Genomic DNA, 16,233 nt, shown 5'->3' on the forward strand with positions numbered 1-16,233 from the left:
TTCTTTCTATCTCCGTAAGTCGGTCTATCACATTTTCACAGTATATAAAGGCCCTTCTAATCAAAGCTCTAAATGCCGCTAACTTATATTTATAAGGGTCATAAGAGCTAGCAGGGATATAAAGTGGGCTATGTGTAGGTTTAATGAATACGCCAGTGGATATATGCCCTTTGCTAAATACGATATTAATGTCTAAGAAATGCAACATCCTAGAGCATTTTTGCTCAAGCTTCAGGTTAAGGCCTTCTTCGTTTTCGTTAATTCTATCCACAAAGTTAGCAATTACCCGATTGTTCTTCCATATTATGAAAATGTCATCTACATATCTCTTGTAGTATACTATGTCCCTTTCGAAGCCGCGTAGCACTTTTAATTCTACTTTTCTAACAACAAGTTCGCAAGTTACTTTTAAAAATTAAATATTTTTAAAAGTAAACGATCTCCAATTATTACCTTTAAAAATAGAATTATATTATTGAAATAACGTAGTTTTTACCGTATTTATTAAATATATTTTTGGATAGAATTTCATATTAACATCTTAACAACAAACTTTGTTACATACGTTACACAGAGCCTTATTGATTTAAACAATTTTCGTAATATTTTCATTAATTCTGTTCTTTTGTGTTAAATTTATTATAAACTGATAAGTCATTTGTTTTAAATATACGTTACTTATTATCAAACTATAATTCAACATACTACAGTTTTTTTTTTAATATTAACTATGTGAAGCTATTTTCAAATTAACAGCTTGAAAATATATAATCCTGCAACTTCAAAAACATTCAGGAATTTTTCATGAGTCACACAAGTGGTGGTTTACTATCTTATTGTAAGCCTCATCAACCTCAGAATTAAAAAGGCACTTTTAGTGCTGATTTATTAAAACACGATTGTTAACTGAAATATATTGACTTAATCATTAATTTAATGAACTATCGACACACCTTCTGTTGCCGAGAAATGTTTATTAAATCTATTAATTATTGACTTCCTTCTACGAATTGACCTATATTCTTCTCGTTTGATAAGAAGATTAAATAATAAAAAATTCAATTTTTTATCCGAATAATATGTCAAATTTCCTTTATTTTCATATAATTATATTTATAAAAATATAAAATTTGTTAAATTTAGATATATTTAAAACAAATTTTCTACATTTTTAAAAAAATTTTAAACTATTTTCCTTAACGAAAAGGTAGAAAACCTTAAAGACAGAAAAACTTTATAGTTTAGTTCCATTTACTTTTTGTGATTTGCACGATAGAAATAAATTATATTTATTTAAGTTGAATCATTTGACAGCATTTAAACAAGTTCAGATAGTGATCAAGTACAGATTCGTATCAATTACATCAAAAACCAATGATAAGTGCTAAAGATTCATCACTTTTTAGAACATTTTTTAAAGGATATGTTCTAAATAAAATTCGAAGAATATCATTCTGGTTACAGTTATGAATTTGTTGAGGATTCAATTCTTACTGTACGTTGCATTCTATAGAGCGTTAGATATTATCAGTGATAAGAAGAAAGTTGTAGGACTTGAATATGATTACATAATCGGTAAGTGAACAATCTTATTCAGATAAAAACAGTTTTAAATTTAAATATTCTTTTTCTTAAAATAATATAAATAATCTAATCTTGAAAATAAGAAATATAAAAATCTTAATGTAATTAAATATTTCACAAATCATATTTTATTTTTTCTCTCTTTTGAGAAAATGTAATAGTGTTTTTTACGTTTCAACAGTTTTCACTTGCTTTTATGCTTTAAATTAAAAGTTTTCTTTCGTGTTTGGTTTTGAATAAATGATTTATACTGTTACTACAGTATTTGAAAAAGCTTCAAATATCATCCTGTTTGAAAAAATATATATATTATACAACTTTATTAATGATTATTAATATTAACAGAAAACGAAGAATTAATAGTTATTAAACATTTCTAAATTAAAATAATAAAGATCCAGTATGGGTAAGTTTGCATTCCATATAAAATATATATGGCTCATACACTATCATGATCGAGAAAACCCGGAAATGATGCACTCAACGCCAAAATTATACTAACGGGAGGAATGTTAATTGACCTAATTGACTTTTTGGTAGTCCTTTTAAACCTTTCCATGCTCTCTCCGGGTCAAGGCATGACCAAAAAAAAGTAGTCAGATAGAACAAATCATTGCCCAATCCTAAATTTTCTCTTAACTTTTCACTATGAGTCGTTGAAAAGGAAGTGTTATCTTTGACAAGATTTGGTTACTTCCTCAAAATTCTCTTTTTTTGTTAACGTTTTTGTTTTAGTAAATGATTAAAAAATTAATCTTTTTATAAAAACTATAGCCCGGGATCTCACATACTGATACAATTTTTGCTCGATGATCTTGTAACCAGTCAGACTTACCAATTGTTTTTCATTTATAAATTAAGATAAATCTTTAGTTTTTATTTTTGATTCTTTTTGACTTATGGGCACCAATACAGCCTTTTTAATTATGCTCACAATGAAGGTCAGAGCCATAACAAGGACAGTCATTTATGAAAAATCCTTGCAGTTACTCGACCGGATTCAATCCGAGTAGTATTCCAAGTTGTACAGTTTAATTTCTTTTTAAAATTAACCTCAATAATGATTACATCTAAGAAAGTAAATGAAAAACAAGGCTGTGCAAAGAACGTTTCTAAAACTATAGTCAAACTATAGTCATTTTAACAAAAGTATTTTGTTAAAATGTAATACAAACCATTTAATATTTTCAGAATTATATGAATATATATATTATATTCAAATATAAGTGCTTTTTAGTGTTAGAATATGCATTATATTCATATTCTAACACTGAAAAGCATTCTATGTATGATAAATTTTGTATAATAAAACTCAACGCATATAGAAGATTGAAAAGTGGAAATGCTTATTCTTAATAGACGGAAAATTATATATTTATTAAATATAAGTTATGTATATGTTATTAAATATAAAACGGTTAAGAAGGAAAGTTGCCAGGAATTAAAAAAGAATTATTAGGACAGAGAATTTGTGAAAGGATGCTTTCGGACCTTTGTTGAAATTTTATATTTAAAAATCTTAAAATATTTTCAAAGCATCAACTTGTATCGCAGAGGCGTGTTGAAAAAATAGCAGATTAGGAAAATGTTTAGATTGTTACAGGAAAAAATAGCTTGGCAAAACAAATTTTAAAATTTAAATACTGCAATAAAAAATGCTTCAACAATTACAAATGATTGATCGTTTATAAGAATTGTTCTCATACACTTTCAATAAGAGCATAAAGAATTGAAGTGTTGATGTTGTATTTCTCGTTTATTATGCATTAGAGTAATCTGAATTCCAAATTTCAGTGGAAAAAATAGCTGAATTCGTGAAATACATACTCCCATCAAATATTTAAAATAAAATTCAGATTTGGAAAAAGTTTCAGAGCAGAGACAGTTATCATTTTCATACTCTAGGGCTAGGCAATCAAAAGATATCTGAATATTAATTTAAAATTCTCAAATAAAGTTGGTTATTTTGTATATAAAAGTTAGGTATGAAAGAAAAATTTTTAAAAATTATAATAAATATAAAAAATTTCTTCGATTTAAAACACTCAAACATTACCAACTTTGGAAACATTACCACCTTTAAAACATTTGGAAAATGTTCTAAAGGTGATAATGTTGGACAATTACTGCATATTAAGCTTTATAAATAAACAATACTATATATGAAGTAGAAAACTCAGAGAAATTAATAACACAATAATATTTATAACTTGTATGAGTTAATACAATACTGTTAGTGGAAAATAGATTAAACTACTGTATATACTTTTTTCATTACACAGTTGGTGGAGGGACCGCAGGATCAGTTCTAGCTAATCGATTATCGGAGAATCCCGACAATCAAGTTCTTCTTTTAGAGGCGGGAAGCAATGAAAACAAAGAAACTGACGTTCCTGTTAACACGATGAGAATGCAAATAACCAGTCTTGATTGGGCATATAAAACAGAATCTCAGAAATTTGCTTGTTTTGGATTGAATGGACAGGTACAGTTCAAATCATTGTGAGTGCTGTTATTTCTGATCTGTTTAATATATTAATTTATAAATCGTTTCAAATTTTAGCAATCGAGATGGCCTCGAGGGAAAATATTAGGGGGTTCCAGCGTTTTAAGCATCATGGTATTCTCCAGAGGTAATCGTAAAGATTACGACAATTGGGCTAAAAATGGCGCTTATGGATGGAGTTGGAAGGAAGTTTTTCCGTATTTTCTTAAATCAGAAGATAATACAGATACAAATTTCTTGAGAAACGGTAAATATTTAAACTAGTTGTAATATTTCATATAATGATGCTAATAGTATATGCTTTACTTTTTAGATATTTGACAGATTACATAAACGTATCTTGGAGACAAAACATTTTTAAAATGTTTTAAAATAATACTACTTTGCTATTTTTAATTAATTTTATATAAATAATTCTTTTTATATAAAGGCATCGAAAGCGCACACTTTAAATTCAATTTAAAATTATATAAATACATAGATCTACATAATTGCAATCACTTCGTGCCAATATCAACTAAGTATCAATAGTAAATCCTATTCTTGTTATAAAAGTTTATAAACATGTTCGATTTTTTCACACTAAATAAATTAAAACAAAAAAACATGCAAACTAACAATATTTATTGTTAAATTCCTAAGGATATCATGCTTCTGGCGGATATCAAACCATTTCATCTCCAAGATACGCTAGTCTTCTTCAGGCAGCATTTTTGGAAGCTGGAAAATTATTTGGATATCCTACAATAGATGTTAATGGTCCAACTCAAACTGGTTAGTGACTCAGACTTTCTATTTTATTGCTCTTCTATTAAATATTATAATTCTCTCAACCGCATTTTTTAAATAATTAGATATAAATGCATAACGTTATCTGTACTGTATATAATTTATTCTCATTGTTCGCTTCATAAAACAATGAATAATTGTGATTAAAATGTTAAAATTAAAGATAATAAGTTAAAATTTTCAATAAAATTTAATATCAATTTATACAATTTTTCAGGGTTCAGTCATGGACAGACATTTTCGAGAAATGGAAGACGATGCAGCGCTAATAAAGCATATATAAAACCTGTCCAATATCGTTCTAATCTGGACATTTTACTCTTTTCGTTCGTCACCAAAGTAAATTAATTTGTATGAGTTTTAAACCTTTAATTCACTTTAAACGTTTATTCTATACACTTAAGTAAAAAACACAGTTATTAACGACCTATTATAAAATTATAATAAAATATATATATATAGTCTAATTATTCTGAATTAAATATAATAGAATACAAAACCTATATTGATTTTTAAAATAGTAACTAATCTTTTAACAAGATTAAAAAAACCGCAAATGCAGATCGTAAGCAGAAGTTACGGGTTCGTGTCCCTCTCAGGATCGATCTTTCGTTCCAGAATACTTCAGATTAATTAATTTATTTCTAATTATTAAATTTAATGCAAAATAGTGGCTTAACAGCCTATCTTTAGTCCAAATTACGTAAGATCTTTATGATTAATACATCATGTTTTAGCACGAATAAAATCTTGGCTGTATCCTGTACCCTTGATTACCTCTAAGATATAATTTTAGGAAGAATTCCACGCTAAAAAAATTGGCTCAAAGCCGAATTAATCCGATTTATAGATTAATCGTAAATTATCTTACAGTTTGATTTAAGAAGAAAATTTTCTATACCACAACTGTATTATTTTTTGGAACTTTTTGTTTGGAAATATGATTATAATCAAAAGCAAAGAAAATTATCTTGTTATCACTATTTCCGACGAATTGTATTTTCAATGTTAGCTACAGAGCTATATATATCTTATATACCTCCTTATGTATATATATATATAGATCAGAGATTTATATATATATATAAATACACCACTCATATATAAATGTCTATTTCATTCCTTTTCTGCGAGCTATAAATAATAATTTTGCTTTTTTCATAAGCAAAATAAATAATCATATAAGATTATATATTTTGTAATTATGAAATGGGCTACTGTATTAAAAAGTACTGTAGTTTACTTATATTCTTTCATAATAAATTTTATTATAGATGCAATATAAAATGTTACTGTTATTTATAATTCATTTAGATTATTTTCAACGAATTTAAGAGAGCCATAGGAGTTACATTCGATCGTTTCGGTCAAATATATTTCGTCAAAGCCAGGAAAGAAATAATAATATCAGCAGGTACTATAAATTCACCTCAGTTGCTAATGCTTTCGGGTATCGGACCTAAAGAAGATTTACAACGTTTTCGGGTAATTATAATACTTTAAATTAATTAACCTTTGAAATGGCATAATGAAAATTATATTATTTTGATAGATTCCAGTTATTTCAAATCTTCCAGTGGGTTTAAATCTACAAGACCATATCTTCCCATTAGGATTGAACTTTTTAATTGACGAACCGATTTCAGCAGTTCTTCTACGATTTTACAATCCGAAGACGATTTTACAATATTGGTTTGCAGGCAAAGGTTCGAGTAATTCTTATTTTAAATTATTATTTTTACACTATTGCCGATTCATGCCAAATACTTTATCTTGGGCAGTACGAGCAGAAACATCATTTTCCATTTTTCGCTCATGCTCGTCGATTCCTCTGAGATGACGAGTGTAATTGTGGTCAGCTATGTATTGTAGTGTACACAATGTGCTGGTGATACACGTTAACTAACCAATCAATTATTTTAAAACAAAAATTTTGAAAGAGAAAAATTTCTTTTTCGAAAGGAATGTGGACTATTGCAAATGGAATAGAAGGCATTGGATTCATAAATACTAAGTACGCTACACCGTTAGATGATTATCCTGATATCCAGTATTATTTTTTATCTGGAGGGATGGCCTCTGATGGAGGGAAAATATTGTTTCCTGTAACAGGATTAAAAAGAGAGGTTAATGAATGAATTGTATGATAAATAATAAGCTTTATAAAATGATAATTAATATATAATATAAATTTGTTTTTCAGATATATGATTTATATTATGGTCCATTCGAATATGACGATTCATTTGCTATATTGCCTATTTTGCTTCGTCCCAAAAGTCGTGGATACGTTAAATTAAAAAGTGTCAATCCTTACGAACATCCAATTATTCAACCTAATTACCTCTCTCATCCCGAAGATATTTTAAGAATTGTTGATGGTAAGTTATGTTCAAAATTTAATTACACGTTAAAATCATTGAAAATCGTTAAGTTTATTGCAGAAATCAAATAGTACTAACATATTTTATATCAGTTTTCCTTGCTGTTAAAATTGCAAATTTTAATGTTCCAATACTCCTGTACACAATATCCTTCAGGAAATCCAATAAGAAGTAATTACACAATATTCAACAATATACAACGTGAATTCATTTTTAAATTTGTGTTCTATTGTTGCTGTAACAAATATTGATATGATGAGCTATCAATTTAATGATTAGTTTGAAATTTCCGTAATTCTTTATATAATTTTCGAACTTTCAACCGCTCTTTACTTGATTAAATAACGAAAAATATAAACTTATAATTTAATGTGCGGCTTTCTCAGGGTCAATTTTCACTTACTTTCTTGATAGGAAAATTTTAATGGTAAAAGGAGTTGTAGTCAATGAAAAAAGTAATCTGTAAATGTTTGTTTTATTGATTACTTTAATATTCTTCATGAGGATTTTACGTTTTCTCTTTTCCAGTTGTTACTTTCTGCTGCCGTTTATAGAATGATTTTATAGCAAAAACGTTTAAAATTTCAGAAAATTTTACTTTTAAACGTTCGCTCGTAAAATGTTCAACTTTATTTGCAATGAGCTTATTTTAAAACTATATTAAAATTTGTGATGTTATCTTTAAACAAAATTTCTTTAGTTATAATCAGATATACTTAAAAGCATTTAATGATAATAGTAATAAAAATAATAATAATGTGTAAACTAATTAAGTTTAATTAATTTAACTTAATATGCGAGTTAATTCATTTATGAAAAATGTACATTTTATAATAATAACAAAATATTAATTGTACTTTGTAGTAAGTTATTAATTCAATTTTGATTCCAGCTATGAGAAAGGCTATTATTTTAGGTGAATCCTTACCTTTCAAAAAGTTGGGATCACGACTTTTTCCCACTGTGGTTCCTGGATGTGGAAAATTTCCAAAATTAAGCAATAGATATCTTGAATGTGTGGCACGAACACTAACGCTCACATTATATCAGCCTGTTGGAACATGCAAGATGGGTGCTATTGAAGACCCAACAACTGTGGTTGACACGGAATTAAGGTTTCAATTTTATTTATTTTTAATAATGTATATATTTATTTTACTTTAAATTCATCACTAATAAGCTATAAAACGATGATCTATATATCACGAAAGTTTTATTCCGTTAGTTCAATTAATTCTATAAATTAAATTGTAAATAATTTAAAATTTAAGAGCTTGTGGCATATAGAATAAAACCGATTTTAAGTTTTATTTTAAAGCATTTAACAAATTTTGGAATTATATAGATTTATAACAGGTAATCTTTATTTTTGAACATAAAATGCTTCACATTTACTCTTTAGAATTATCTTAAGGGTTTAGATACTTATTTCGATAAAGATAATGGCTATTTGTACAGATTAATCTCAATCCTATTTGACTTATAATTTTAGAAAAACAAATAGAAATTTAAAATTACAAAAAATTCCTTCACTTTAACAAAATATCTACGATATAGTCCACCATTTTTTCATCTTTGAAATTTATAACTAAATTTGGTACTAAACTGAACTACTTCAAACAATAAAAATTATACAGGGTTGAACAAATTTGAAATATATAAAGGGATAACATTTTTAAATATGAAAATATGTGTGATTAATCTGCTTATGTATGATATTTTCAATGATCTTCAAGAACATTTTAAGGTCATTTAAAATTTAAATTTTTCTCTATTAGAGATAATTGTAAATTCCAATCATAAAGTTGTAGCCTACTTTTTAATTAATCTAAAAACATCTAATGTGAATACTTCAAACTCAAAATTAAACCGAGAAATACAAAACTTTCCTTTCCGATCTGAGTAGTGAACTTGAACGATGTTTGATTTTCCTTTCTACAGTTTATTAGGTTAAATGATTTCATTATTATTAAATTAAATTTACTTTCTTTCAAAACGTTTTATCGTAATTTATTTTGAAGTTTACAACTCATAAGAAACATTACAAAAGGTATTCAAATTAATAGCCATCTGCAGTGTAGCAGAGCCATGTTCTAATTACTCTTGAACACGAAGTAAAGTCTCTCTTGTAATAGCAGCACAAGCTCTTCCTCATTATCATTCTTTGGATTTCTCAGTTTTGTTGTTTCAATAGAATAAATTCATTATTTACAATAAAAACTTGAAAAAATAAAAATACCTGGAGATGTCAAATCAAATGAGTGGGATGACAAATGGCCGTCCTCTTCCAACCCACTGATTTACATATATTTCTGAGTATTGGCAAGCTGAAACATAATAACGTGATAGTGTTCCATTTTGTTGTAACTATACCATTTTGTAATCGCACAATGGAAATTCTTGTAATGGACCTTCAAGTATTCCATTCAAATATCGTTTCAGTGAGATTTCCATCAAAAATACCATACAAGACGTTGGTTTTCCAATTATACTGGTAAGAAGCATTTTTGGCTTAATGTGATTTTCATCGATGTACTGTACTGTAGAATTGTTTACGATTCTGTTTCTGGCGGATTGACATTAATTACTCCATATAATTTTGGTGCTGAACTGCAAATTGTATTTTATCAAACTTAAATACTAATTGTGCTAATTTTGCTCAAAAATCATTTCGTTCCAACTTTTGATGGCAGTGGATATAGGATGGATTGGAATTTATGTTTGTGTAAGCATCTAAGAACAGATGCGTGACTATGTTTAAATCTTATGGAATTTCTCTTGAATGTATCACAGAAGCAACAACATTAATAACTGTATCACCATTAGTTTTTAATGCCTATCAGAGACCTGATAGGCATTAACACTGCCAGTTGTTAAAAACTGCCACTTTTTAACACTGCCAGTTGTTTCAAAGCTCGATGTTGTTTTATGAAAAGTACATGCAGAAGAGCTCTGATTTGGATACGTTATTGTATAAGACCTAATTCCAGCATGCTTGACCTTAGCAAAATGTCATATCTACCATTTTAGTCAGATAATATGCAGCCATTTTTATTGACAACTTTTTTCATGCTACCAGATAGCAGATGCCTTTTACTTTGGCTTCATTACACAGCAGATTAGGAGGGAGAATATATAAAATTCGAAAAATTTTCTTTTATTTAATTCCTTAATTTGTTTCCTTAATTTACACGAAAGAAAATTTATTTTATATTTAAAAATTTTTAAAAATGTTTTTGTATTTTGTTATAATTCTTTTATTTTAAATACAAAATGCAGCAATTTAATTTATTAAGTATTTAGTTTTCTTTGTAATATTTGTGTTTAGTAGTTAAATTGTTATGACTTAATTGAATTTAAATATTTTTGAATCATTCTTTTATTATCCCTGCTCTAAATGAGTACTCTATTTTCCTGAATGAGTGAGACTAATTGATTACTTTTTTTTTCTGAACAAGGGGCTGAAATAACTAGATCGCACACTTTTGAGTTGGACTAACTTTTCTGGAAAGGTAAAATTGAAGTGCAAATGTAGAATAAAGATATGTAGATGTTGAATTTTATCGCTCTCCTTTCTCCTTTTATTAAAAATTTGTTAAAAATTAATTTTTTATACAAATAAATATTAATGTAAGTTAAATATGAAAAATACGGTTAGATTTACCTATGATATACAAAATGGCGGCTAGTCTCTAATTTCAGCAAACAGAAGAAAGGAAACAGTGGGGACGCACGTTCTAACCTAACCTAACCTATTCTAATAATTTGGTTGGTAATAATTATGGTAATTTATTAGAATAGGTTAGGTTAGGTTAGAACGTGCGTCCCCACTGTTTCCTTTCTTCTGTTTGCTGGAATTAGAGACGAGCCGCCATTTTGTATACCATAGATAAATTTAACCAAAAATACTAACTATAAAAGTATTTGAGTAAATGTCCGGGGCTCTTTTCAGAGTTCAGAGTAGGGTACCCCTTATGAGCGCCTCTATCCCTCATAAAATGACTTGGTTTTTAATTTTGCCGGAGTTGGGAGTCGGAGTCGAGTGTTTTTTACCGACTCCGCAGCCCTGCTGTATACAGAAATTGGGTCATCACAAGTTTGAAAATTACGTAATTTAGTCATAGCAAAATATCTTGTAACGTAAAATTGTATATTTAGTAATTCAAAGATAATGAAGCTTCTCTACTTTATTCACTAAAACTGTGAGGATGGGACTATATTAAAGTTTGACTTTACAGTACATTGTTTTAAAATGTTGTTTAAAACTTTAATGAATAAAATAATAAAAATATTCACGTATCAATCGATTTATATTGATTTAAATCTTTCAGAGTAAAAGGTGTTTCTGGTCTACGAGTAGTCGATGCTTCTATAATGCCAAAAATCGTCTCAGGAAATCTCAATGCACCTACCATTATGATAGCTGAAAAAGCTGCAGATATAATACGAAGAAGTAGATCATTTTGATGCGTAATTTAAACATTAAATTTTTATCATATAATTTAATTATTTCTTAATATATTTAATAAGGTAAATTTTGCACAATTTTTCGATTCTAATAAAGATAAAATCTGTTTTATTTTAAGTAAAAATCAATTGTTATATCTTTATTTCATTTGTGTATTAAATGTTATCGTGTGAAATCTTACACGATGTCAACAATATTTGTCATAATGCATTTACGCATTTATAAAATTTTGTATATTTTAAATATAGTCGGAAAACCTTTCGATTTTTTATGCTCTTAAATGTAGACTATAAAATTATGATCCTTAAATTTCTAACATAAAATTTATTGTTTTTATTCGGTACTTTTCGTGAATAAATTATTTCAGTTGATAAATAATTCATTTATATACTTGTAATTTTTTATACACTTTTATATTATTATAAAAAATAACAAGGTCATATAAATGAGATCGCAAAATAAGTTTAATCGTTTTTAATGTTGTGGATCGCATCTTATCCACATTTCTATTGCCTGAAAAATGCATAAATCACTTCATATCTTAAAATATATACAATAATTTTAACTGACTCTTTAAATATAAAAATATTAAATCTGAATTAATTCCAGATTTACTATAGGATTGTTTTTCTGCCATAATATAGTTAATTGTGAATATAATTGTTCTTGAAATAAAGGAGTTCGTTTCTTATCAGATTTTTACTACTGAAAAATCCAGTTTATCTTTAAATTCATTATTACTTGAAGCTGTATTTCTTTGACTGGTTTTTTAAAAAAAAAAACTGGTTGTGTTAATGACATTTGTCACGCAAAGCATTTATTGAAGCTTAATTTAAAAATTTAATTTTTGGAAAATTATATTTTTCTGTTTTACTTAACAATTGCTGAAAAATTTTGGAAAAGTTTATTTTCCAAATGTTATTTCTCGATATATTGCAGAAATAATAATACTTTATCGAAAACGTATGCTCATATATTTACATGACCCTATTATTCTTCAGAATGATTAATAGCAAATAGGAAGATGAAAAAAAAATTATTTTAAAATTAAAATAGTTATTAAACGAGATCATTATAATCAGTAACTAATATAAATAGCACAAAGAATTAAAAAAAAAACCTAAAAAATTGAATTTTAACCTAAATATCCGAAATATACAAATGTTCGTATTAAATATTTTTCAATTAATTTTTTACCTAATTTTTGGTAGGCTGATCATCAGTTTGGTCGGGCCCACAATGAGAGAAGTCACGCGATGAAAAATTAAGCTCGTATATTATGAACATTTTCTTTTAAAAAATTTCTTTTTAATTTTTAACACATATTAAAATTATTTTAATTTTCTTATGTATTAACAAAAATATAATTCATCGCCATTTAAATGTAAATAAAATCATATTAAAGATTGCCGTAGGTAGGTAGAAACCATCGTTATCTCACTTGCTCTGTGGTCAGATTTAAGTACTGAAAACTATGTCAATATCAGTTCTTCGTGCAAAATAACTGGACGTTTTATTTAAAAAATCTTATTGAGGTAAAATATTTGTCAAATGGTTTATCTTTCTAACTCCTTTTTTAAATTGAAATGTTGGATTTTTGAATTGATGTGGAATAAATATGGAAATTATTATTTTCTTACACTTAAACTACTTTTTATAAGTAACATAAATATATACAAGTTTATACGTTTATATAATTTTTCATAATCACGCATACGCTTATATCGAATGTTATTTCTGTAAAATATAACAAATAGTTACTTCAATTCACCTGTAGATTAATCATAATAATACTAAAATTATTAGTAGAAAATAATTAGTAGAGTTAATTAAAATTAAAATAATTTAATACATTGAACGTAATGTATTCCGAAAAGCTAGAGAAATTGAAAACAATACTACTTGTGTTTTTTTCAAGTTAAACTCTTATTACCTTTTACAGATAAAAGTAGTTACAAATTTTTAACCAATATGAGATAAATTACGCTCTCATTTTAAAGTTATAGATGAAGATTATCAAAAAATCACAAGCATATCTTACAAGAAGATAAGTTCAATTTGAGACAGTTAATTATCGTAGAAACGTATCAGCCGTATCATCTTAATTTTGTCTCATCTATATATTAATGAGGATGTTTGTTTGTTTGTTCTCTATGCACTCCTGGGTGAGTCGACCAATTGCTACGAAACTCAGCAATTACGTTAATATACTACTAAGTTAAGTAATGTCTTACATAATACCCAAAATATTGATTAAATTCCTATATATCAATTAATATCTATCCACATTTATTTGCTGGTACATGTAGTACCATCTATTAAAAATTTTTTTAAAATAATAAACTAAATATAATTCATAGAAAAAGGATATAATTTTAAAAAACGAACATTATACACACTGTGTATTTACTTAATTACTGCGACGATGATATAGCGCAAAATAGACACGTTATATCAATACTGAGATGGGTAGCACAGAGCACTCATGTGTTGAAAGTGTTGTACTATGGAAACAATATAAGTATTTGGTTTTCCACATCTAACAACGAAGGTTTTTTTTTTCATTTTTGAATGATACTTTCTTAATTCTAATAAGTACTTACAAGTGGTCGATTGGATAACACCATCGAACACTAGTAGTCGGTTGTGGGTTCGTGCATGGCCAACGGCTGGCCATGTGGAGTTTTCCGGGTTTTCATCACGTTAGTAACAACTAAATAGGGGCTAGTTTCCCAGAAAAGTCTTCTCGGGAGGCAATCTCTCGGCAGATCGCTCACGTGTAGCGTTGCCGTAACCAAATAAACCAAACTAATTTTAATAATTTTCCTATAAACTCGTTATTCAGAAGGATATACTCTCCACATAGTATATAGACATCCTGATAATGTTCTTAAAATGAATTTTATCACATACGGTTTTGATATTTGCGATCTTTAAAATCACTTTAAAATAACTCTAACACTTTATAATCACTTAAAAGCAATTATTCTCGCATTTAAAATAGTCGTTGATCTCAACCCGAAAGAGAGGATGGTCAACGACTATTTTTGGTCGAATTGCTTCAACCCCTCCAACAACAGTTCATTCTTTCTGACGGACCAGCGATATGATCGGACCAAATATATATAACGTTATTTAATGTTATATTATAATATTTAATTTATATAATATAATATAGGCTTCTGTTTTAGGATGCACAATCTCTTAATCTTCTCTTAATCACAGACATATCCAGTAGGATTGGAAAATCGTGAACACAAGATTTTATATTCTCTCTGCTATGCAGAAGGAAAGTATGGCGATACGTCAAAAATGACCCCCTCAACATTCTAATATGGGGATCTTGAAACGTCGAGAAATGCAAAAATTTCGGGGTCTTTCTCCTCTATTGATGTCAGTTTGTAAGTGAGTGTGTGTGTGGAGCACAATTTTGTTCATCCAATTTTGACGCTTTATAACTTTTGTGCTTTTTGTCGGAAATTTCTGAAATCCTACAGGGAGGTTTGCATATGAGGGTATCTATACTATTAAATTTTGGTGGTTAAAGGTTAAGAGAATGGAAAGAAATGGGTCACCATGTTTCATATCTCAAATAATGTATGATATAATAAAGATTTTACTCGCCATTAGTATTTACGATTGTTCTTATAAAACTCATCTCTAGCTTCAAAACTAAGTTTTTTTTTTGCCATTCTTTAGTAATCAATAATATAAACTGCTTATAACAAATGGCGCAGCATACAATTTTAATATTTTGCCGGGAAAGTAACACAACTCGTGGCTGGAATTTTTAGTCTGTATCATCAGATCCGTTAGAGAAAATTTAAATATTTTTATTTCAATTGCTACTACAATCTGTTGGTTATATATGGACGAGGACATTAAAAAATCTAACATTATTTTACCAAGAAGTAAAAAAACTAGACAAGTTTGCAATGTCCGGCAATGGCGAGGGGTAATAATCGGCATTATCTGGGGAAACGATGAAACAGCGCAAAGTGACCAAAATTTTGCAGATAAAAAAAAATTTAAAAAAAATATATAATTTATTTACACACATCCTTTATAAATTGAAATACAATAGATTCATTAAGAAAACGGAAATGAACATCTCAAATTAAATCACTACATTTTCAAATTTCCATGTCAGAAACCGATCCTAACCATGGCAATTCAAAATTGTATAGTATTATAAGAAAAACCGAGTAAATGCTTTAATAAAAACAAGTTAAGCTGATAATTAATATCATTTAGTAGATATTAATTGAATGGAATTAAACACTCGTTCTGTGTTTATTAAATGTGTCATTAAAATAAAACATTCCTAAATATCTACAGTATTTATAAATCAGATGTATTGGTTTTTGTCAATATAATAAATAAATATCTTAAATTGATATTTAAATATATTTATTGGTATTTAGTTTTAGAAAACAGATATAATTTTATAGAATATTTTAAAGTTTTATCCAACTTTTTTTATGTAAATTGGATATTTAGAG

The 16,233-nt window shown here is 27.4% G+C and overlaps 1 protein-coding gene across 1 annotated transcript; it reads left to right on the top strand.

Annotated features, from left to right (window-relative positions):
- The first annotated feature begins 1,466 nt into the window (after nucleotides 1–1,466).
- Nucleotides 1,467–11,730, top strand: LOC136972314 (glucose dehydrogenase [FAD, quinone]-like). Its single transcript, XM_067266870.1, has 11 exons — nucleotides 1,467–1,575; nucleotides 3,867–4,069; nucleotides 4,148–4,337; nucleotides 4,733–4,864; nucleotides 5,097–5,218; nucleotides 6,194–6,364; nucleotides 6,432–6,585; nucleotides 6,842–7,005; nucleotides 7,083–7,260; nucleotides 8,156–8,378; nucleotides 11,595–11,730. The coding sequence occupies exons 1-11, from the start codon at nucleotides 1,467–1,469 to the stop codon at nucleotides 11,728–11,730; spliced, it is 1,782 nt and encodes a 593-aa protein (XP_067122971.1).
- The last annotated feature ends 4,503 nt before the right edge of the window (nucleotides 11,731–16,233 follow it).

The sequence above is a fragment of the Centruroides vittatus genome, unplaced genomic scaffold, assembly GCF_030686945.1.
Source record: "Centruroides vittatus isolate TY-2023 unplaced genomic scaffold, ASM3068694v2 contig_290, whole genome shotgun sequence".
Classification (NCBI taxonomy): Eukaryota; Metazoa; Arthropoda; class Arachnida; order Scorpiones; family Buthidae; genus Centruroides; species Centruroides vittatus.

Bases quoted from the DNA above. Each gene is read 5' to 3' on its own strand.
- LOC136972314 (XM_067266870.1), top strand. From the start codon at position 1,467: ATGAATTTGTTGAGGATTCAATTCTTACTGTACGTTGCATTCTATAGA. The intron at 4,338-4,732 runs GTAAATATTTAA...TAAATTCCTAAG, and splicing joins TACAAATTTCTTGAGAAACG to GATATCATGCTTCTGGCGGA. The intron at 6,365-6,431 runs GTAATTATAATA...TTATTTTGATAG, and splicing joins AAGATTTACAACGTTTTCGG to ATTCCAGTTATTTCAAATCT.